Below are 24415 nucleotides of genomic sequence, written 5' to 3'. Positions count from 1 at the left end.
ATAGTATGAAGTTTCCTATTGAAACAAAAAAAGTTTCATCATTTTCTCCATTAACATATCCTAAATTTGGACAAAACAGGGAAATGTAACAAGATAAACTGGGCAAAAGGCTGTCATTTTACCTGCTCTGCATCTGCTAATTAAATTAATACAAGTTAAACAGGAGGTGATGAAAATGAACAATAGTGAGTCAGACCTGTATGGTGTAGTGGTGCATCTTCCTGTTTGGGCCACACTTGGCCTCAGAAATGGTCTCAAAATTGGTGTCAGGGCTCGTTAGGCTTGGCCTTGACAAGCTGGGCCAAGCTCCTCTTGAGCTTATCCAAAACATTATTGGCCCCCAGTGCAGGCTAAGGGGCCCCCTGGGTTTTGACAGCCTTTGGGGACTTAGTTTTCTTACATGAATAACCACCCAGGTGGAACAACGTTTTTAGTTTTAAGCTTTGAAAGTTACCAACCTGAATTGCAGCCAGGGTGGAAAACTGCTATGAGCAAAGGCAAGTCTGTTGTGACTCTCTAAGCAGTGGTGTTTGAGACCCTCTGAGCTCTCCAGACTGCAGCGGGCTGAGATCAGCACTTCCCTCTGAGTGGGGCCTCTCTGAGCCACACAACTCCCAGGCTGGATATACCTGGGGGACCACAGCTGAGTGACAGTGACAGATCCTGAGCTGACATCCTCACTCCTTGAGATTCAACCCTTCACCCGTTGAGAGTGACATGAGTACTTACCAGTGAGAATTTCCCAAATTGGGGTATGTACCTTGTACACACTCCTTTATAGTGTCTGAGAGTGTGAATATGCAAACGCACCATCAATATTGCTCTCTCATGTAGAATCATAGAAAGGTTTTGCATTGGCACCTTAAAGATTATCTCGTTCCACCCCCTGCCATGGGCAGGGACACCTTCCACTATCCCAGGCTGCTCCAAGCCCTGTCCAACCTGGCCTTGGACACTTCCAGGGATCCAGGGGCAGCCCCAGCTTCTCTGGCAACCTGTGCCAGGGCCTCACCACCCTCACAGCCAAGAATTTACTCCACACATAAACGCGCGGGGCTTTTTCCTGAAATTAACAAGATACCGTTAAACGGAACATGGGGGAGATGTGATTTCCTTCCGCTGTCCTTTTGCTCCGTCATTTGCGTCCCTCGGGGAAATTTGAAGAGTTTAATGAACGCTCGGTTCCTCCCCTCGGCGCCCCCCAGACCCGTCCGCCGTGCGCTCCTCCAGCCGGCAGGGGGCGCTAGCGCGGAGCGCGGCCTCAGGACATGCGGGGGGGCTGCGCATGCGCGGAGCGGCCGGACCCGCTTCCCTGGAGGAGCAGCGGCCTCGTTTCCCTTGGAAAAGCCGCCGGTCCCGCTTCCCTGGGAAACCAGCCGGACCCGCTTCCCGCTTTTCTGGCAGAGCAGCCGGTCCTGCTTCCCTCGCCCTCGGCACTCGTCGCTGCTGAGGGCGACCGTGCGCGGTCTCGGCCGGCCCCGCTGACGCCAGCCGCGCTCCCGTCCCCTTTCCATTCTCTCGCTCCAGGGGTTCGTCCCCGCCTCCCTTCGCCGCCAAGATGCCGCGGATTATGATTAAAGGCGGCGTGTGGCGCAACACCGAGGTAGGACTCGGCGGGGTTTGAGCCCTCGTCCCCCTTCAGGGCCCGGGGAGGTGGGGGGCCCTCACTGTGCGCAGGCGCAGGGTGGGTGTCGTGGTGCGCCTGCGCGGGGGGCTCCGGTTTTGGGGTGTCCCGGGTCTGCTGGAGCCCCTTGTGCCGGGACAGCGGAGGGTCTGGGGTCTGCAGGAGCGAGTGCAGGGAAGGGCAGCGCAGCTGGGGAAGTGTCTGGATCACAAGTCTGATGAGGAGCGGCAGAGGGAACTGGGGAGTCTCAGCTGGAGAAAAGGAGGCTCGGGGGGACCTTGTGGCTCTGCACAACTCCCTGACAGGAGGGGATAGCCAGGGGGAGTCGGGCTCTGCTCCCAGGCAACAAGCGACAGGACAAAAGACAAAAGGACATGGCCTCAGACTGCACCAGGAAAGGTTGAGATTGCACATTAGGAAGAATTTTTTCATAGGAAAGGGTGATTAAGTACTGGAATGGGCTGCCCAGGGAGGTGATGGAGTCGTCGTCCCTGGAGGTGTTTATAAAGAAAGGCTGGATGTGGCACTGAGTGCCATGGTCTCATTGACATGATGGTGATCAGGCATTGATTAAACTCTGATCTGAGATGCCTTTTCCCACCTAACTGATTCTGTGATTTCTTGGCTCTCTGTTGGGCTGCATTCCCCAGCAGCCTGTGCCTTCCTCCTTCCTGCTGCCTCAGTGGGCAAAGGTCACATTGATGGTGTTTCTCCCTCGGACTGCAGGTTGGGAAGCTCAGCCATGTGTGTGTCGTGTCCTTCTGCTCCAGAGAAACTGTTCCCATTGCCACTGGACTGGAAGCATGGGCTGGGCTATGCTTGGAGATGTCCCTGTCACAGACTAGCATGTGGCTTGTACTGCATAGGCAGGTTTCTTATGCTCTAGGGAAATGAGGCAGCAGGAATCTCTTGCTCTTTAATATATTTCCAAATGTGGAAATGGCAAAGGCAGAGATAGAATTTTTAGCATTGGAAAAGACTTAAGATCACCAAGTGTCCAGCCATAAACCCAGCACCACCACCATGTTCACCATTTAACCTGTCCTTAAGTGCCACATCCACATGTTTTTTTTATCACTTCCAGGAATGGTGACTCCACTACTGCCCTAGGCAGCCTGTTCCAATGCTTTACAACCCTTTCTATGGGAAAAAAAATTCCTAATAACTAATCTAAACCCCTAGTGCAACTTCAGTCTGTTTATTGGCACTGTGTGTGGGCTCTTCATCTGCAGCCCCAAGAATTCTGAACACAGAAATTATTGTTCCAAAAACGAATGATACCCTCCTGTTTTGCTGTTGCAAGCTTTCAGAACCTCAAGTGGTCATGGAAAATAAATTAATAACACGAGAAATCAAGGATGTCAGTTTTATTAGATGCATGTTTAAAGCAAAAGGATGTACCTGGCACTGTAAAATACAGAACTCTGTCACTGCATGCTGGGAGCACCAGGCATGTACGTGGTTCCAGGAAACAGTGAGGAAAAAGTAATAGAAGATAAAATGTACTTTGTGTGTTTTTAAGCACTTGTGATATATCAGTGATGTGCCAGGAAGCACCAAAATTTGGGGTCAGCAGAGGACAGGAAAACTCACGTTATCTTCACCCCATTCTTAGGGTCTTCCGTACTTGATAAATTTTGGTGACTGTTGAAGAGAAAGAGCAGTGCATTAAATGGAATCACAGAATATGCTGGGTGGGAGGGGACCCACAAAGACCATCGAGTCCAGCTCCTGCACAGAGCACCCCTAAGAATCCCACCCTGTGCCTGAGAGCGTTGTCCAAATGCTGCCTGAACTCTGGCAGGCTTAGGGCTGTGGCCACTGCCCTGAGGAGCCTGTTCCAGTGGCCAAATATATCCCTAGTTCACCAGGCTTTGTGTACCAGGGATAAAATAGGTGTTGTTTTGTTTTGTTTTGTTTTGTTTTTAATTAACATTGTGATTATGCATACAGCATTAAAAACAGGGAAAGTGGAACCTGGTGATACCAGGTCATTCATAAAATGACTGGTTACTTGCAAACAAAGCCTGTTGATGTCACTGGTACAGCTCCTGTGTGCCATAGAGCACCAAGTAGGTTAAAAGAAAGACACAAGGCGGGATTTATTATTTATTTCAGAACAGTAATTACATGAATTGTTGCCTGTAGCAGCTCAAGCCAGATCAAGAGCTGATGATAAGCTCACAGTTAAAGCTGTTGTTCTCTGGGAGATGTCAGTGGAGACAGTGTCAGATTGACTGAACACTCACTGGGTACAGGAGAGGGACATCTGTGATTGAAAGGGCTGCAAGAATAGCTTTAAAGCATTTTAAATGCCACTTTTTCTGAGTAAACCAGAAATAATGAGCCCATCTGTTGAGGCAGGGAGAGAGAGATTGATGGATGAATTGACAGACAATTGATAACTCTTCTGGCTTTTGGTCAAACTCAGTGCACACTTCATTGTATGTGGACATGGCTCCCAAGCTGAATCTATTACATTTTTATTCCAATTGTATTAAAATGTGAAAAATAGATAATTCTGTGGTATTATTTAAAAGAAGGCATCCAGAGATATTTGCCAATTCTACTTTCTTCTCCAGTTGTCCTGTCATTACCAAACACTTCCTTACCTCTGCTGCTGTCCTTCAGGGAAGACATAGAGAGCCATTAAACACTAGTGCATTAGAGAGCATTGAAAGTAATCATTTGGGAAGTTCTGTTGGATATATGAAGTTTGGAACAATAATCACGTGTCTTTTTCATTTAATCTGTATGGATTTAATTGCCCTTTGAAATACAAATCCTGATTTTTCTTGAGAATAAAATGGAACAGAAGTAGCAGTGTTACGCTGTTTCCTCTGGGCCAGCCCATAGAATTTACCATGTTCTCCTTTGCTTGAGCTCAGACTTCCTGTTTTGCAGTCCATAAGAGTATTTATTTATGTTTTTTTCAAGGATGAAATTCTGAAAGCAGCTGTTATGAAATATGGCAAAAACCAGTGGTCTCGAATTGCCTCGTTATTGCACAGGAAATCAGCAAAGCAGTGCAAAGCCAGATGGTAAGTGAGAGGTGCTGTGCCTGGGAATATGACCTTCATAGTAAGTGGAAATTTAGGCAAAATATTACCACAGGCTTAATTTATGTCCACAGAGCTACAACAGTTTTAACACTGTTTAATTTTATCATGGAAATTTCAGATTCGTATTGCTTCAAAGTTGTTGAACAAAAGTAGCCAGATGTTCTGTTTGCCAGTGACTACAGTGCTAGCAAATACAGGATCACTTAAAATTATAAACATTAATTTTTCCCTTTATTTAAACATGTTTTAATGGGTGGATATTGCCAAGGAAGTAAAATTGTAAGATACGAATCTCTCTTACATGTAATTTTCTAGTTTCATGTAATGGGAGTTTGGCTTGAGAGTAAATGTTTAGAAATTGCACTGTGAAAATTAATATTTTATAAAAATTAGGAGCTTTAAACTGGTGCAAATACTGATGCAGTATAAATATATTTGAGACTTAGTTTCTCAAGAACTGAACTGCACATATTTAATAGAATATTCCTTGTGAAGATAACAGTACTGGCACACCTGAGGATTAGTAAGATAATTGTTGAAGACTCCAGACCAAACAATTCCACAATTTCTCTATCTTTGATAATTGCAATTTTTACTTTTCTTTTTCAGGATTAATTCTGTGACTCTTTACTTTGCCAGAATAAAGACAGGAAAAGGAAGAAGAGGCAGTATCTGTATGAAAAGTGCTGGATAAATAATACATTTTAAAGCTCAAATACATATGTCATGAGAACATTCTTGAAGACAAATCAATGGATAACTTAGATCTCTCATCCTTAATTTTTCCCCTTCCTACAGGTATGAATGGCTGGACCCGAGCATCAAAAAGACAGAGTGGTCTCGGGAAGAGGAGGAGAAACTGTTGCACCTGGCCAAGCTGATGCCAACCCAGTGGAGAACCATTGCCCCCATCATTGGGAGAACTGCTGCACAGTGTTTGGAACACTATGAATTTCTACTGTGAGTTTCTGTTTGCCTGGAGGAAAGCCAGGAATACCCAAAAAATATGTGGAGTTGTAGCAATGTATCATTCCCTTCTCCCATGGTGATAAATTAGGGTGGTTTCAAGTTGACTGTGTCCTTTTGTAAGCAAATTTTTAAAGATTGTTTTCAGTCACTTGTGTCTAGCTTGAAAGAAGCTGCTGGAACCTGGAGAGCAGCTTGAATAGAAACAGGTATATCTCTTCTTGCTCCTGATCATTCTGGCTAAGGGGCTGTCAGGATTTATGCTTTTATTGGGATGGTTGGGCATCTTTTGACTGGCTGATCAGCAGGAGTGTGTATTTGAGAAAGAAAAGAGACATAAAACACGTGTTGAAGTGGCTGAATGTGCAGATACCATCTCTCTGCTACAAAAAGTTTCTTTAGGCCATGAGAAGAGAAAGAATGTGCTGTTTTCCCTTGTGAGCATTCTTAAATTTTGGCGCAATTGGTTGAGTAGAAAAAACATAATAAAAAACTTGATATTTTAATTTTGTCACACTGCTTGAATTCTTGTTTTTATTGTTAAAGATTACCTGAGGAGATTTGTTTACTACTAGCTGTATCAGTATTGTATTTTATATAATATTTTATTGCTGTAATGTAATACTGTGTTAGTTTCTTTCTCTTGTCTTGTTTAAGATTATGGAACCGTACCATGCTTGCAAATTGTATAAGAGATTAAATGTATTGTACAGAGTACAAGGTTACTGCTTTATGATCAGTCTTTGGAGACATTTAAGGGATGGTTATTATGGGTCTGGGGGAAAACAAAGAGCTGGTAGTGACACCTACAATGTGTTTTTAGGGACAAAGCTGCTCAGAGAGACAATGAGGAAGAAACTGCTGATGATCCTCGGAAACTGAAACCTGGAGAAATCGATCCAAATCCAGAAACCAAACCTGCCAGGCCAGATCCCATTGACATGGATGAAGGTGAGTTAGGAGTGTGTTTACAATTTTTGACAGAAATCTGATCTGTTTGATTTTTCTGTTTACACAGCCAGTGTACCTTGGTTTTCTTCTTTTTTTTCCACCACTGCCTGGTCATTAACTTATTTGCAAGTTTTGTCTTATTTCTGTATCTGACCAGTCAGTTACATTTTTCCCGTTTTCCTTTTCTTGGTTTTTTGCCTCCTTATCTGTCACCTCCATCTGTTACCATGACTGGCTGTTCTTTGCTTTGACAACTGCTCTGCTTGTTTGCATTCTGTAGTTTCATCATTTTCCATCAGCTTACAACTCTCAGATGAATCCATGCTGAAGCACAGAACGACTGCCTGACTTTTTTTTTTCCTTTCACAAAGCAATGTTATGAACTGAAAAATGAACATTGTTAAAATTCCATGAATTGATGGTTTTGAACAGTCACAGGTTCACAAAAACAGCTCTCTCAGCTCTAGAAGTAAATACAGTTAGCAAGTTCTCAGGATAATACTCTGATAAAGATGTAAATGAAATTTCACTTCCATTAATGTGGTCAGTTTGCCTCTTTATGTAAATATTTTGATTTGTTGTTGATACTTACTATTTTCAACATTGGGCTTTTTTTCTAAAGGTCTTGATGGCACAGAAAGCCTGTGGTTGATTGATTCAGCTTTAAAGATGGTTTTCTAATCTTAATGTCACCTTTTTCCTGACTCTGATCGTTTTAGTGCAGATTCACTGCTGTATTTATCTGTACTATTGTAGATGAGCTTGAAATGCTGTCTGAGGCTCGAGCACGTCTGGCGAATACACAGGGAAAGAAGGCCAAGAGGAAAGCCAGGGAGAAGCAGCTGGAAGAAGCTCGGTAAATTTCTATTTGGTTTCATATCCTGGGACTGCTTTTCTTTATGCTTCACTTTAAATCATGTGGTGTTACTGTTTCTTTAGACGTCTTGCTGCTCTTCAGAAAAGACGAGAACTTCGTGCTGCTGGAATTGAGATCCAGAAGAAAAGAAAAAAGAAGAGGGGTGTGGATTACAATGCAGAAATTCCATTTGAAAAGAAGCCTGCCCCTGGTTTTTATGATACATCAGAAGAAAATTATCAGTCCCTGGATGCAGATTTCAGGAGACTGCGTCAGCAAGACCTGGATGGAGAATTAAGATCGTAAGTGTGTGTTGTAATAAGGAGGGAACAGCATATTTGAAAAAAAGCAACCCATATGTGTGTGTGTTAAGTCCTGGAAACATGATGTGGGTGGGAATTGTATTTTCTGTAGGACAGCTACAAGTGCAAGTGGTCTCTTCCTTTTCAATTTTCTGTGTTTTTGTCTTTCCACAAGGTGTAGTTCACCTATTACCTATGATCACCTTTTTTGTTTTCTCTAGTTCACCTTTTATCTATCAGAATAAAGTTTCTCACACGTTCTTGCTCTTTAAGTCAACGTTAATTTTTTGAGGTTTTTGGTTTTTTTAGCTGTTTTTATTTTTGTGTATATAGCGTCCTCTAAGTTATAATCTTATTAAGATGGCTCATAGGAGTAGATTTGTAGTATTACTTTTGATGGAGTTGTTCTTAAGTTGATATCCTTAACTGCTTAATTTCTCCCCATCCCCCCAAAAAAATCTCCAAAAGTGTAGTTGAGAAGTTAAATGCCAGTCTTGGGTACATATTTAATTGTATAGTTGCATTTCCTACTACTTCTACCAAAACTGCTTTTTACTGAGAGAGTCCAGTGCCACGTGCAGTTTGGTTTATTAACTCGTGGTGTTACTAACAGATTTTTCTGCATGGCTCTTCATTCAGAGGGTCAGGCAGGAGCTTCAGACTGAAGCTTATGATTTCACTGACTGCCTCCATTGCTGTTTGAAGGAAGTGCCATTGTTATTAAAGACTGAAGAGAAATTGGTTCCCATTTTCCACAAAAGAAAATGTACATCTTCCCTTAGCAGCTGCCAGAAAAAAGGGACTATTCACATTCCCTTATTTTTAGTATCCAAATTCTTGGCCTGACTTTTTTTTTATTGATCCAGTGACTCTGTTGATTGTAGTTACTCAGCCTAAAAGCTGAGTGGCTACAAAATCTGTTGGCTAATTCCATAATTTAAAAGCATTACACTGCCCTGTAGTAGGTTCTGCTGCAAGATCTGCAGATCACGTCTAATCACCCACAAGGTGCTCTGCTCTTCTGCAATGTTTTATTTCAGCATATCCAGCATGGGATAAGGGTACAGCCTTTTTGCTCTTGGCTTGTTTGCTTTGCTTTGTAGCTGCTCTGTGTGTTCTGAAACGATTCTGTTTTCCATCATGACAGTGAGAGGGAGGGAAGAGAGCGCAAAAAGGACAAGCAGCACATGAAACGGAAAAAAGAGTCAGACTTGCCCTCAGCTATTCTGCAGACCAGTGGAGTGTCAGAATTTACCAAGAAAAGGAGTAAGCTGGTGCTTCCAGCACCTCAGGTGAGGTGTTTACTGATAATAAACGACTTATAAGGCCAGTACCAAACAGTGCTTTCTGTTTTATCAAATAGAGCTCATAGTTACATTGTATCTTACTGTGCCTTGGGATTTTCTCTTTCAAAGATATCTGATACAGAACTTGAAGAAGTTGTGAAAGTCGGCCAGGCAAGTGAGATTGCAAGGCAGACTGCTGAAGAATCTGGAATCACAAACTCAGCTTCCAGCACTCTTCTCTCTGAATATAATGTAACCAACAACAGCATAGCTCTAAGGACTCCCAAAACTCCAGCAGCCCAGGACAGGATCCTGCAGGTAGAGTATAAATGTACAGGATGGGTTTTAAGTTTTGGAGCAGGAGTCAGCTGAGTAGAAGGTGTAAGTGCTGGAGAAACCCTCCTTAGATTATGTGCAATACTGGAATTTGAAGCATTCCCAATCTTCAGGACACAGTGAAGGGTGTAGAAGCAGATATGCTCCTATTTGATCAATTGTCACCATGTGTCAAAACATTCTGATTCTTTTAGTCATATATTATGTGAAGCTTTTAACCATTCTCCTCGTGTCTTAATTTTCCCTTCTCTTGTGTCTGTCTCAGTATTGAAGATGTAGGAGTTCATCTTCTTAAAGCAGTGTATTTTATGTTCAATTAATAAGTAATAATTAACTGCAACAATGCAAGAATATTTTCATAGCACTTTGTTGGCTTAAAACTTAGGTTAGCCAAAACCTGCCTTTGCAACCTCTGATTTTCTGGATTTTTCAAAAACTGGGAATGTTGAGTAACATTTTGTTGATGTGTTGAAATGGGTAAATTGAATCAATGCAACTAGTGTGTAGGACAAAACAAGACCCCAAAACTCCAGTCCAAAACAAAAAACCCAAAAACCCTCTGAGCTGACAATGAGCTGTATTTCAGTAGTTCCATGACAGGAGAAAAGAGAAAGTTCCTGGCTCTGCAGATCATGACCTTAGTCTGTGCAGTGTTTGCAGGAATGGTTACACTCACCTTCAGAGGGAGGACTCTGACATGGTAAATGTCACAGTATTATGCATATACAGAGTTCTCTAGGTGGATTAGTGGTCTTCTGGAAATATATTTGCTATTTGCAGTAGTATAAGTAGCTCATTTTCAGAGAGACTTAATTCTTCACTGTAATAAGGAAAAATGAAATTAAAAAGGGGGCTATTCATAAAAGCCCCAATTGAGTCATGGACCAAAAATCTGAATAATGTCCATCTCTTTTGGAAAATTCTCTTTGAAGTCCAGTTTGGATAAAAGTTGATTGAATTCAGGTTTCAGAGTTCAAGTATGTTCTTCCCTCTTAAAATCAGGATTCTTAGGATTACTTGAGTGTTCAGTCACTAACAAATCTTGGAGATTTATGGAGTCTGGCAAACTGAAGGAAGCTGAAATAATAAGTAACCCACTCATTTTTGCAACTCCAGTTTATAACATATTTTACTGGAAATTAAGTTCAAATGCTTCTCAGTGGAATAGTAGATTTTATAAATACCAGTGAAAGGTGTTAAAGCTAAGAAATTTTAAACATTTTCCACAGACTGATATTCAAATAACTCTTCAGCTGTGTTTGCTGCTACAGAATCTGTTAAACGTGACTGTGAATGTCTTGGTGAAGCACTGCTTGTGTTGTCTGTTACACAGGAGGCCCAGAATCTGATGGCTCTCACAAATGTGGATACTCCCCTGAAAGGAGGTCTTAATACTCCCTTGCATGAAAGTGACTTTTCAGGGGTGACACCACAGAAACAGGTTGTTCAGACTCCAAATACTGTGCTTTCCACACCTTTCAGGTAAACAGACTCCTTTTGTGATGGGTGCTTGGGTGGGCATGTGTCTGTTTGGAGGTGGGTGAACAGAGCAGATTTTAATGTGTAAAATACTACCATGATTAGAGCTTCAAAAAAAAAATCTTAACTCACTTTTACTTCAAGCCCTTGTACAAATTTCTCCTTCTCTGTGTCTTTAGAAAGCTCAGCCATGTCCTCTTCATCTGTGTGCATACAGTGTATGGCTCACTGGAGTTTTGATCCAAAATGTAGCCATCTGTGGTCTGGAGCAGTAAAAATTATTCTGGAGTAATGCAGGAGTATAAATAGTAAGCTGGAGTGTCATTCTGTATGTGGATCCTGGCCTTTCCAAAGTATTACCTTGGAGTCAAAGATGTGGGAGGTCCCTTAGCCAAACCCACACTGAATTTTTGAAAAGCTGGAGTAAATATTTTACAAGCCATATATATCCAAAATAAAATATTTCTTATATTGCCAATCTAAATAGTACAGAATTGCTGGTTTAACTCTTACAGTGAACAGATATATATCCCACAAATGCCAAATACCATACAGCTAAAACATGTTACAATTGGTACATTTTGTGTTTCAGCTTTTTCCACTTAGATTCTAATTTTACTTGTATCATGTTAGTAGGAAAAGTGGAGAATGAAATAAAAAGGACCTTTATGGCAGCTTTTCCAAAGCAGCTTTATTTTGTTTAGAAGCTCTGTGCAAAAGCCCATATCTTTTAATTAAAAGAGCAGCTCCAGCAATGAGTACTTTTTTTGAAGATCTGTGTCAGTGTGGTGCAAAATGAATGTAGAATTTGACCTGGAGTGATCTGGCTGTTGATCTGGGTTATTTTATATTTTAAAAAGTAGAGATACTCTAATTTTGTTGTTTGAGATTTTTTTTGTGGTGTTTTTTTTAGCTTCTGAAGTTCAGATTTGCACATGTAAATATGGTACCTGTGGATCAGCTTGGCTTGCTTGCAGAAATGTTCTGTCAGTGGGAAAATCCAAGTCCTTGAGCAGAGGGAAAAATTAATCAATCCGTGAAGTAGCCCCTTGTTCAGGTAGTAGGTCATTGGGATAGAGTTCAATATTCCTTCCCAGTCTAGAGGAGAAGCAATCAGGGCCGAGAAAATCTAAAACTTAATCCATGTTGCCTAACCATAGATGCTTAGAAGTAATTATTATAATGTAATTACTTCTTCAGTAGTCAGTGAAAACAAAGAGGCATTTTTCAGGATGATCCATTCAACTGCAAAATGGGTCAGCTGTTAGGCCAGATGATTTCGGAGTGAATGACTTGCCCAGGTGGTGGGGAAGTCAGAGCTTGCAATTCAATCCTGGTTACTGTGTCCCAGAATAATGCCTGGTGACTGGACAAGCTCTTCTCTCAAAAGCAGCAGTGGGAGTTTATGTTGGTGGAGTTCCTGAAGCTTCTCTTAAAATGATGATGTGCCTAGATTTCAGCTTGACAGGACCTTGGTTACACCTTGACAGGCTTCAACAATTTATTTTTAGCATTCTTGTAATTGCACTTTACTGTTTCACTGCCTCCTAAGAAAAAACTCTAGATTGAATGTATAGACTGTGTTTATGTAATTTTTCCCAACATTCAGACTTTTGTAAGTAGAGCTCTGTAGTAAAGAACTAATGACTAACTGCACTTCACTAGAACACCCTCTCAGGGGTCAGAGAGCTTAACTCCTCGAGGAGGACTGACTCCCAAACCTGCACTTGGCACAACTCCTGGGAGAACTCCCCTGCGGGATAAACTGAACATCAACCCAGAAGAGGGAATGGCAGATTACAGTGACCCATCCTATGCAAAACAGATGGTAAGTAGTACTTAACAAGTGGAAATCAGTGCTCTATTAATTTTCAGGCTTTTAGTTCTCATCTGCTGAAAAGAATTTTATTTTATTTTATAATAAGTAAGTGTTATTTCTTCCACCTGTCTATAGGTCTGTCCTCATCACATAATAAAATACAATCTTTATTTAAAAGAACAGAAATCTTGCTACTTAGAATGACTTTCAGTGTGCTCAGTAAACACACTTTAAAACTGTTGGAGAAGACATAGTTAAGTTTCTGTCCTATTTCTGTCTTTGAAGCTGAGCGGGAAATGTATCTTGAGCATTTTTCTTGAAATCCTACACAATCCTCAAATTCCTCATCGTCTTGGCTTCCTGATTTACCTACACGACCTTTTCATCAGTCTGTCGTGTTGACAACACTGAGCTAAAGGAGTTCAATTTTTGCCATTAGGAGCACTGGTGTTTGAGATGTTCAGAAATCTGAGTCCTATGCAGTCTCTTTCATCACCTTTGGCAACAGATGTTTCCATTCTTGGAGACTCAGCCAGATGGACCCTGCCAATTAGGCATGGTATAAAAGGGCATATACCTAATAGGTAGCACCTTGGGAACTCCTTTTATGTGGCTGATTCTGCAGCTTCGACTGTGGCTTTGAATATCTCCCACCTGAGCTATCAACAGTTTTCTTTTTGGCCTACCTAAGATATCCATTCCAAGTATTTGGCATGTTCTCACAAGAGTAACTCTGCAAGTTAAAAATTCCAGAGCTCCTCTTAGCTTGAAGGAGAAGGTTTATTTGATGTACTTATAGTTTGGTTCTGTCTTAGCCTTTTTATAGCAAAAAGATTTTTTACTGCTAGAAGGGAAATGGAGGCTTCAAATTCGTGGTGAGCTCCACTGATTTCCAGATCTGGTGCTTTCTGGCTTTGTAACAGACTGAGTGGCCAGGGAATAATTAGTGTGTTGTTCCTGTCTGTTAATGTAGATGATGGAGTCTGTTGCACTCAGAGTATTACACTGCATTCAGGGTGTGAATCCAGAAGCATCACATCTCACTGCTCTTCCCACAGGAGAAGGAGTCTCGGGAGCACCTGCGCCTGGGGCTCATGGCCCTCCCTGCTCCAAAGAATGACTTTGAGATTGTTCTACCTGAAAATGCAGAGAAGGAACTTGAAGAACATGAAGTAGATGAAACCTTTGTAGAAGATGCTGCTGATATAGAAGCCCGCAAGCAGGTCAGTGTGTGAGATGTGGATGGTGCCTTTTGTGTAAAGTCACATGTGTTCTTTGTATGGCTCCCATCGTTTCACACCTGTTCAATGGAAGAGATACAGCTTCTTCTACAGGATAGCAAAGTAAAATGTACTTGTTTTCTTTGCTGAGTATGCACACACAGAGGTCAAATCAGTTTTCTCTCTAAATCATTTTCTTAATTTCTTAATGTTATGTATCATATAATCTTCTACCATGAAGTCCCTAAGAGTGCCTGTGTCCTGACCTCCTGTGTTTGTCCCCCAGAAGATAAAAATTTATTTAAAAGCTTTTTTCTACAGTGGCGCATGCTTGATTTTAAGCACATAAGAACTCTGCTTTTTTTTCAGTTTCAGGTTATTCTCTTAAGGTTAAAAGTTGCTGTTTGTGAAAGGTTAAACAGTGTATACAAACTCAGGCAGGCTGGTAGCACACAGATAAAAATCTTCCATGTGGGGAATTGGTGCCCTGTACCAGAGGATTACCCAGACAGCCAAGTTGTGAATGTGTCTCTGTTGTTTTGTTTTGGTTTAGAATCAAGGAATGCTGGATAAAGCACAAGCCTAAATTCTGACAGTTAAATGGCTGTACTGGCCAGTAACCAGAGACACTTTAAATCTTTCTAAAAACAGTTCCTTTTCTGTGTATTGCTTAGCCTAAATTTTGTATTGCAAATCTCTTTCTGTTATATACCTTATATAAATACAAATGATTTTTATAAAAATAAATGCGATTTTTGAGTCTAGAGAAGTTTTGATGATGACTGTGTTTTGACAAGTGAACAGAATACTTCAAAAAATCCTGTGCTTTGATATCTTTAAATGGGATAAGCATTTTCCCAGAATTTGATTCCTAGTGTGTCCTGTTTGGTGAAGAACGTGTTTTCTACATGTATATCTTGTGCATACATATCCTAATAAAAAGTCTGAATAAATACAAGTAATGTATGTGTTTAGAATAAAGAATCTGAATTATGCCATCATACAAGAGAAGAGCATCTTGCCTTTCAAGTGAAGATGTGACATGCTGGGATTAGAACATGGAAGATGTTGATTATTGCTCATGAAGTTCCTGACAACACCGGTTTTGCCATGTTAGTTTTTGCTTGAAAGTGTATTGTAAAGAGAACTCTCATGTTTTTCCACTTTCACAAGTACTGTATAAGTGAAATATGTACTTCAAGTTCTTGAAGATGAAAAACAGAGTCATGGCTGCTAATTCAAGAGTCTTTATTTTCCTGGTGGATTTAATGTCTGAAGAAGTAGAGCAGTTGTCACACATGGAGAAATGTGTAAAGAATGAAATCTTGCTGGAGTTGAGATGGAAGGAGAATTTGATGCCTGGAAAAGATTTTTGAAGATCTCTTTTCTCTTGGAGATAGTCTGCTGTGCTCTTCCCATTCACTTTAGAGGCAGTAAATTATGTTGTCATCACATTATTTAGCTCTGGTTTAGCAACATGAAGTCTGTATACTGGAAGGAATCTTTACTGCAATAATCAATTAGTTTTTATATCACATACATTCCCAGGCAGCATCTGATTGTGTTACAATGGCTGGAATAACACTTGGCTTGTTTGTTTAGGCTCTCCGGGAAGCAGAGCGTGCCAAGGAACTGAAGAGAATGCACAAAGCTGTGCAGAAGAATCTACCACGGCCCTCAGAAGTAAGTGGAAACAAAATTCACTGTTAAAGAGCAAAAATTAAAAATAAAGTCTTTAACGATTGTAGGAGGAAATGCAGTCTCAGGAGATCATGAGAGAATGAAATCTTTATTTGACTATACTGATTTACAGGAAACTTTCCCAGCAGAATTGTCATGAGATATTTCATCTGCACAGATGTTGAGATTACTGCATGTGTCCCACCACAAGGGATTTTGGCACCTGCTCTGTGGGGTTTTAGCTGATACATAAAATTCATACTTGAGTGGAGATACATGAATTTAATGTTATCTTTGGTGTTTATGGTATTTACAAACTTTTTTTTTATTCCTGGGCAGGTTAATGAAACAATACTGAGACCCTTAAATGTGGAACCACCTCTAACAGATTTGCAGAAAAGTGAAGAACTCATAAAGAAAGAGATGATTACCATGCTTCATTTTGATCTTTTACACCATCCATTTGGAGAACAGTTTACTGGTAAGAAAGGGAAAGGACCAGGATTTGGAAGCAACAATGCAGAGCACATGGCTTACTTGGAACAAAATCCTTATGAGAAGTTCTCCAAAGAGGATCTCAAGAAGGTGAGAAATGTGTGGCCTAAGGAGAACCAATGTCACCCTAGGGCATAGTTCTGTAATACTGGGGGAAAAAGCCTGCACAGAATTCAGCTGGGAGGTCTGCAGAGAGTTGACTGAAGAGCTGTAATCATGGAATTGTTGTGGTTGGAAAAGACCTCTGCAACAATCAGGTTTGAACGTTAACCCAGCACTGCCAAGCATTAAGTAAGGATACGTTAATAAGTAAGGATGATTTAAGTGCACATTCTCCTTTCTGTGATCTGATGTTAATCTGAGCTTTCAGCAGAATGATGAGGATGCTGTATTTGCCTGGACTGAATTTGTCACTGAGATACAAATTTGAATGTGTTGTGGTTGCTTTTAATTTTAAATAAGGGTAAGAGCAATAATGCCCCGACAGTTACCAAAATCTACTTTGCTGTTTCTGTAAATTGCTGTTAAATCATTGAGGCATTTACCAGGTGTGTTACCCACCTTGTGCTGCCTCTGAATTCCATTAATCCAGAATTACAAAGCATTTTCTTCAAAGCAATGCAGACCAAGTAGGACAGTGGTAGTCAGCTTGTACCTCGGAGCAGCAAATCAAGTTGTTTAATTATGCTTGTCAAGCTTGATCCAGGCAAGCTGTGCTAGTGCAGAGCCTGCTGGGCCATGGCAGCTGATCTTACAGCCATACCTGGTCCAGAAGTGCTGAACAGGCAGATTGGGCCGTGGCTGGCTGCAGTGAGTGGGCGGCCTGGGCACTGTGTCCTGTTTTGCATTGTAATCCCAAGTTAAACAGCAGCTCTGGACCAAGGTTCTAGTTCAGGGTGTTCATTTATTTAAGCAGCTACAGATGTTGCCTTTTGCTGCCAAGTGACAGATAGGCAATTCTGTGGTTTAGCTCTTTCAAAGAGCTTCACCTGTGAAGCTGTGCCAGTAACCTTTGACCAAATGCCTACAGGAATAAAAATGAGTGAAAAGAATGAAATTACATGCCACCAAGTTGTCTATCTCTCTAGACTTGTCCTCTGGCAATACCTGTTGCATCTGTGCATCTAAATCCCCTACTCCTTTAAGGTAACTCTAAAGATACACAAACAGATTTTAAATCCTTGACAGTATCTGACCAATGCATGTAGAGCCTAAAAGGAGAAACACTGAACAGTATGTACTTCCAATTTGCTGTTAAATGAAAAATTATTCTTCAAGATCTCTTACCAGGAGACGTTAAAGATGGAAAATACAGTTAGATCATGAATTTCACTGCCTTGCCAGTGTCAGGTTGTTCCCTTAGGAATGTTCTCCAAGTGCTTTCTCTGGTTGTTTTGAAGTGCAGCAAGAATCAGGTTTGCTATCACTTCCCTTAGAGACTATTACACGGTCCATTAGTTTTTGTCTGGAAACTTTTCTTCAAAGTCCTTGGAAGTTTTGTCTTCTAACTGATGAGCAGAAGTTTTTTTGCATCCCTGCTCCTGCTTGCTCTCTTAACATCCAGCACAATATTCCCTCTTTGTCTAAAATCCAGTTCAAACCAGAAAATTTTCCTGTATCTCTGATCTCATCTGGTGCTTGTTTATTTTGCTTTACTTCATTTGTTTTTAGAACATCTTCATCCTAAAACTCTTTCATAAAATACTCCTTTCTTTTCCTGATGTGCAGTTCTCTTTTGGGAAGGATTAGCAGTGGTGCTGGGCATGGTGTGCTGAGCTCCTGGAGCTGGGTGCCACAAGTAAATGCACCCTCAAGTAGTTCCTCACAGTGTACTAATCTTGGCTAATTGAAATGTATAACATATAGCTTTGGCAGGTGTGGTTGTGTTACTCCTATTTTATCTGTCTTGACCATCAAGAACAAGTAATTAATTTTCCTTTCCCCAGTATCTGTGGAAGCACCTAATCTGGTGATACCTGAATTTCTTCCTGGTCAGTGTGCAGTTACAAAACATAACATCTGCTTGCAGTAAGATACATACTGCTGATAGGGAAATTTGTGCTGCACCTGTAAATGCTGTTGAAATAGGGGATATGGACATGTTCTTACAACCAATGAAGTCTAGATTGGCAAAGATACTTTAATTTTTTAGTTATTAATAAAATCAGAAAGACCTGGGTGCCTGTGTAGTTTTGCAGGCCAGGCTCTTTGTCAGAAATATTAAGAGTTGTGAGACCAACAAGAATCTTTTCAGTTCATTGCAAACTTTGTAAATGAAACTAGAAGCACCAGAGTGCTCATATCTCACCAGTTCTTCAGCCATAGAACATGTTAGTTGCAGTCAAGAGTTTTATTTCTTGCAGTGGAGCTTACACAGCTCACTCGGGAATGTTTAGACTTGACTTCCCAGGTTGTGTGGAGAAGGGCAAGCAAAAGGAAATGAAAAGTGATTTTTGTTTCATAGGACAGCTGCTTCTGTCCGTACCTCGAGGTCCCTGCTTTTATCTCTGTTCTTGTGCAGCAAGATGAAGTGTCTCACTGTGCCACAGCTTTCATTAGCCACGCCAGGGTGATGTCAGGTTTGGCCAAATTATATAAAATGAGGGATAGTTGTGCTGTGAGGAGCCTTCTAGCCTGAGTTTCATTTGTAATCCACAGCATCTGTGTTCGATTTCATAGTTAGCTTAACCTGATGGTGAGCTTTGAGTATGAAAAGAAAAGCTGCCCCCATGAATTGCACGCTGAAGGTTTGAAAAGAAGAGAAATTTTCTTGTATCCTGTGTATTGTAACTGCAATTTCTCTCTTTCCAACAGGCACAGGATCTACTGGCACAAGAGATGGAGGTGGTAAAGCAAGGAATGGGGCATGGAGAGCTGTCAAGTGAAGCTTATAACCAGGTGTGGGAAGAATGTTACAGCCAAGTGTTGTACCTGCCTGGACAGAGCCGCTACACAAGGGCTAACTTGGCCAGCAAAAAAGACAGAATAGAGTCACTTGAAAAGAGACTCGAGGTCAGTGTTACTTTTTTCTGCCTTTTGCACCTCCATTTTTTTAGCTTCATTGTGTGTTTTTTTGGTGTTTTGTTTTGTTGTTTTTTTCTCTGTAGGAGCTCAGTCAGGTCTTTTGAAAGGATTCATTTGAAAAGGTTGCTTGATGAGGAATTTTCCTAGGGTGTTTATAGATGTTCTTGAAGTGCTTAAATCACCTTCTCTCATCTTCCTCCTTAAAATATCCTCACACTGAGTATTCCCACACAAAGTTTTTCTCTGCACTATTATGTGTAACACAGCTCATCCACTCCATTCTCTACTGGAGAGAAGGTCAGGTTCTGCTGTCTCTTAATTTCATGTGGATTTTTGGATGTTTTCTTAATCTCTGCTGTGAGTGGATCAGATCTTTCTCTGTTTGCACTTGATTTTGGCCAGTATGAGAAATCTCAGAAAGATGCTTTAAAAAAACGTCTCTGTCCCAAAGTTCCTCTAAAGTTCTCTTTCCAGCTTACCACTTGTTGTCTGACTGATGGTTACATACATGAAGGTTAGGTAGTCCTGAATTCATGCCAGGCTGGCATGTTTTTCCAGTTCCAGAGATTCCCTCAAAAAAAAACCCAAAAACAATTGATGTTTGTGATCCCATTTCAGTTTCCTTATCAGACCCTTTGACACTGATTTCCCTTGCCCGGTCCTCTCTAGATTTTCACCCAAACTTTCCATACAAAAACCAAAAAATAGACAAGGTTCATGATAGCAAGTAAACTGGTCTGAAACAGTTTCTTCCCACAGAACGTATTTGTTCTGACTTGCAGTAAGTCATTAAATGTTTTCTAAAATACTGTTTTAGCCTTAAAGTCTCTCTAAATTATGCAGGCATCAGATTATTTTTTCCCATGGTAAAAGGAAACTTTGAAAAAAAGTTTTTCTGTATTTAATATCAACTTAGCTACTGTTGCTAGAAGTAAACCTCTCAAAAAGCTGCTACCCCAGAAATAAGGAGAGAGGCCAGAAAGGCTGAATTTTCACGTGATTCATACACGTAAAATACAACGTGAGTGTGTGTTTTATAAAAGTCTGTCAGTCAAGAGCATCGTCCAGGTACAGATGCCGCAGTTGTTAGCCCGGCTCCGGGTCAGGAGCAGTTCAGCTGCGCGGAGCCTGGCCGGAGGGGTTTGGTACGAGCCCCAGAGCCCTGTGGTGCTGCTGCTCGCCCAGCAGAGAGCACCATTGCCCTGTCAGCGCTGCATCACAGACTCTGGCTTGCTCTGCTCTCCCCGAGCCGTGTGGGAGCCCAGCAGCAGCCTGGCCGTGCATGGCAGCGGGGCCGGGCAGGCAGCGCGCCAGCAGTCGGAGGGCTGCACCTAATTTGTGTACAAATGCTTTTGAAATTTAAATATCTTAGGTCCAAAACGACATTAGAAGGGCATTATTAAAGTTGCAAAGTCAAACAGTCCAAGTTAGGGAATGCATGAGCAGCCTTAATTTGCCTATGCATATGCTTTTTTGAGACAGTCTTTAATTTCATGATTGCAGCCTAGTTTTTCCATAGACTCATTTACTGCACAGGGTGGATGGTGCTTGCTTAATGAGTAGCTCTTGAATATTTTGTTTTCTCTTAATTGTTTGGTGTGTGGCCCTGTGCCTTTATCCTGTGCACTGTTTCTGCAGTCTAAATTGGTTTCTTCTGTGTGGGCTTTCTTGTGCTGTTGATTTCTGTCCTTCCCAGTATTTGACTGAGTAGTTGGTGGTGGAATGCTTGTTAAGGATACTGAAGCAAAGTAAGGTCAAGTTTATCATTTATCAAACTCGTGTATGTTTGTTCCAAATAGTCTTTGCTTTGCAGTCACAAGACAGTCACCCAGGAAGCAAAATACAAGTCAGAGATCTTGCCAAAAAAAAAAAAATAGTTTTATTTGCTGCCAACATTGTATGGGTCTCTGTGAAAGGTACTTAAAAAAAAATCCTGTTAGGTGTGTCCCAGCAGGCTAAGGAAGGTGATCCTTGCCCCTCTGCTCAACCCTGGGAGGCACATCTGGAGTGCTGTGTCCAGTTCTGGGCTCCTCAGGACAAGAGAGACATGGAGCTCCTGGAGTGTGTCCAGTGCTGGGTGGCAAAGATGATGGAGGGACTGGAGCATCTCCCTGCCCAGGAAAGGCTGAGGGAGCTGGGGCTGTTCAGCCTGGAGAGGAGATCCTGAGAGGGAACCTCATCCCTGGGTGTCCCTGTGTGCAGGGAGGGTCAGAGCAGGGCCCAGGCTCTGCTCCAGGGGCCCAGCAATGGCACCAGAGGAACGGGCAGGAACTGATCCCAGCAAGTTCCACCTGGACAGGAGGCAGAACTTCTTTATGAGCAGTGACCGAGCACTGAACTGATTGTGCAGGGAGGGAGTGGAGTCTTCCTCGCTGGAGATATTCCAGAACTGTCTGGACACAACCCTGTGCTCTGAGCTCTGGGATGACCCTGCTTGAGCAGGGAGGAGAGACCAGACGAGCCACTGTGGTCCCTTCCAACCTGACCCATTCTGTGTCTGTTAGCAGTCACTGCAATCATGAGACTCTGGCTAATGTAGCTCCATCCCCTGGGAGCTCAGAGTGCTTCTGGATGAAACTTGGTGCAATTGCACACACGATCCTGCTCTCCCATTTTCCTGTGTTCCAAAATACCACCCCCAGTCCAGGCAGGCACTGGGGCCAGCAGATCCCTGTGCCTGCAGGTGCAGTGAGCACTGTGCTTCCTCTCAACTCACTGTTGTTGAGTGCAGGTGGACTCTGTGCAAAGTCAAATTTGACCTGAAAATCTCTCCCAAGTGGCCGCAAAATGCAGTTTAGTGCAGCTCTGTGGCCTGACCCAAAAAGGCCCTTCCTAAAACAAAGATATACATATACAGGTTTTTTAAGCATAGGTCACCTGCTGAATCGGTTTTTTTAAACATTAAATAAAAAGCATAGCAGAACAAATGAATACGTAATAAAAAAGCACAGATTTTTTTCCTATCCCATTCTCAGCAATGACAAAACCCACCTTCATGTTAATGTTTTTCCAAGGAAAGTTGTCTGAAAGCAATATCAGTTGAAATAGATATTTTAATGGGAAGTATCAGACAAGCTTAATGAAAAGCAGGGATATTAGCTCAGCTTTCAGTACCACAAGGCACTTGCTTGTACTCTTAGCTTTCTTGGAGAGAAGAGTAGGAACTGTAAAATAGAGCTTGCCAGCAACACCAACTGATGGTCAGTTTTGGGGGCTGCTTCTTCCCTTTATAGTGCACTAAGATTGTTAGGAAAAAAACACGAGAGTGTAGTAATATTTGGCACAGCTGCAGATGGGGAAGTCACTGTCTAATACTTCCATATGGGACTGATGGCACCCTGCAGATCCTGTGCAAAAAACCCAAGCTCTTTCTAGGTCTGTCTTCATCGTTCAGAGATTCTTGGCTGCACTGATGGCGTGGACACACACTCATCTTCCTCTAATTGTCCTGTTCTCACTGCCTGAGTGGTTTAGTCGTGGCAGCCTATGTTGACATGACATTTATCTTTCTCAAATGGATGCTGATATCACAAACAGATTTGTGCTGTTATTGATCAACTTGAGGAGGCAAAGTGGAGCCGTTGTGGAGAGCTTCTGTTTGGCTGGGTATCTTGTCCAGGCATCATCAGTAATGCACAGCTCCTCAGTAGTTCTGATGTTGGAGTGTACTGCTGTGTATTAGTAATACTTCTTATTGCATTCTTTTGAGGGTTTTGGACTCCTTTAATGTGTTACTTAAGTGGGTTAAGTGTGTTAGATGATTAGCATGTGAACTTCCTTGCATTATTATTTCTTGCAGATGGGGAGTGTCAGGTCTATGCAAATTAATCCGTGTCCTCTGGTACACCTTAGATTTGCGGAATTTTCTGATCTTTCCACTAGCTTCTAGAAATCCAGAATATTTTTCCAAGGCTAGGCTACACTGCAGAGCAAATGATTTCAGAAATTGAAGTTTTCTGATGCTTGCAGTTGTGTTGAGTAACTGCTTCAGTTCTCCGCAATACTTTTTGCCCCCTTGTGTTCCAAACAATAAATTTATAAGGAAAAGCATTCCTACTAACATATGTTAAACTGGAAACGTTATAAGATGAAATGAGATAGTAAAAGCATCTATTTAACAACCTAGTTGCTTCCCTTTGTAGTTCACAACATAGAAACTTCCTGCCATCTTTACTTTTCCTTTGAAGACAGTAAATAAAGTTGGCTTGCAGAATACAAATACTTTTATTAAAATTGTGGTAGTTAACATTATCATTTCAGTTGGTTACTAAATTATAAGTTCTATTGGAAGCCTACAGGGGAAAAGTTCAAGGTACACTGGATATGCAAAAGATAGTAAATTATTTATTCTTTGCAGTATCCAAGATACGTCAAGATGATGATTTACCAAAGTGTTGATGTTTGCTTTTAATTGCAGCCCAAGTCCTCTGAATTAATTCAGATTAAAAACAACATGCTTAGCTGAAATTTTACAGGTTACATGGTACACTCTGCTGCAGGGTGAATCACTTAGTTTATTGGAGATTGTCTTTTATTTTCTCTCTAGTTTATCTGCTAAAGTTTGCAGTTTCTTTTGCATTTTCAGGTGTGCTGGTACTCAGAAAGCACCTGAAGAAAATAAGAGATTTTATCAGACTAGGAAGAGAGAAATAACTCAGAAAACTAAAATACTCTGAAAATCCTGAGTAGCTTTGCTTTTATAATCACGTTTTATTTTGTGCTGATGTCTTGCATTTGTGGAATACACTTCTTTTAATAAGGTCTGTTGGGAATGTACTTGACACCAAAGGAGCACAGCAGAGAGGTATCAGGGGTCTTCACTGTCAGATTGTTCAGAATCTGGTAATTTCACGTGCTTAGAAATGAAGTTCAGCACTGACAAAGCTCTCATTGCAAAGGCCTTTGCACACCCTCACTGTTCAGAACTGACTGCTGCAGGATCACCATTGGACTTCTGCTGTACTGAGAGGGAGCCAGGCTCTTTGCCAGCTCCTTTATTGCCTGACCTTTCACAGCCTTGTGAGCCTCTGGAAGAGGCCAGTGCAGGCACTCTGGGTGTGCAGGGGTAGTGTTTGAAGGTAATTACACTGTGCTGGCTGCCCTGTGACCTCATCAGACACAGCAGTAACCCCTGTTTGCTTGTGGTTGATCAGAGCTCTTGGCCTCTGGTGGGTGTTGCTGTCTGTGATTTCAGTGCAGGGTTTTTCTTTCCCAATGACTGATAGAGAATTTCCAAAAAAGTTTAGTAAAAATAAATTACTTGTTTTTCATCATAAACTACTCTCTTCTAGATATGTTTCTGCTGTGATTGAGAT

General features: G+C 41.6%; 1 protein-coding gene across 1 annotated transcript in view; it reads left to right on the top strand.

Annotated features, from left to right (window-relative positions):
* Nucleotides 1-1268: 1268 nt before the first annotated feature.
* Nucleotides 1269-24415, top strand: part of CDC5L (cell division cycle 5 like) — a 31020-nt gene continuing 7873 nt past the window's right edge. The window contains exons 1-14 of the mRNA XM_014872921.2: nucleotides 1269-1603; nucleotides 4562-4665; nucleotides 5485-5646; nucleotides 6476-6603; nucleotides 7360-7459; nucleotides 7543-7761; nucleotides 8909-9053; nucleotides 9177-9365; nucleotides 10717-10865; nucleotides 12528-12690; nucleotides 13740-13904; nucleotides 15504-15584; nucleotides 15921-16166; nucleotides 18891-19088. Coding sequence (XP_014728407.1) covers nucleotides 1559-1603; nucleotides 4562-4665; nucleotides 5485-5646; nucleotides 6476-6603; nucleotides 7360-7459; nucleotides 7543-7761; nucleotides 8909-9053; nucleotides 9177-9365; nucleotides 10717-10865; nucleotides 12528-12690; nucleotides 13740-13904; nucleotides 15504-15584; nucleotides 15921-16166; nucleotides 18891-19088 — 2094 coding nt within the window. The 5' untranslated portion in view covers nucleotides 1269-1558. The remainder of the gene's footprint in view (nucleotides 1604-4561; nucleotides 4666-5484; nucleotides 5647-6475; nucleotides 6604-7359; nucleotides 7460-7542; nucleotides 7762-8908; nucleotides 9054-9176; nucleotides 9366-10716; nucleotides 10866-12527; nucleotides 12691-13739; nucleotides 13905-15503; nucleotides 15585-15920; nucleotides 16167-18890; nucleotides 19089-24415) is intronic.

Source organism: Sturnus vulgaris, chromosome 3 (assembly GCF_052056855.1).
Source record: "Sturnus vulgaris isolate bStuVul1 chromosome 3, bStuVul1.hap1, whole genome shotgun sequence".
In the NCBI taxonomy this organism is placed as follows: Eukaryota; Metazoa; Chordata; class Aves; order Passeriformes; family Sturnidae; genus Sturnus; species Sturnus vulgaris.
Note: the sequence above shows the minus strand (reverse complement) of the source record. Positions and strands in the feature narration are given on the sequence as shown.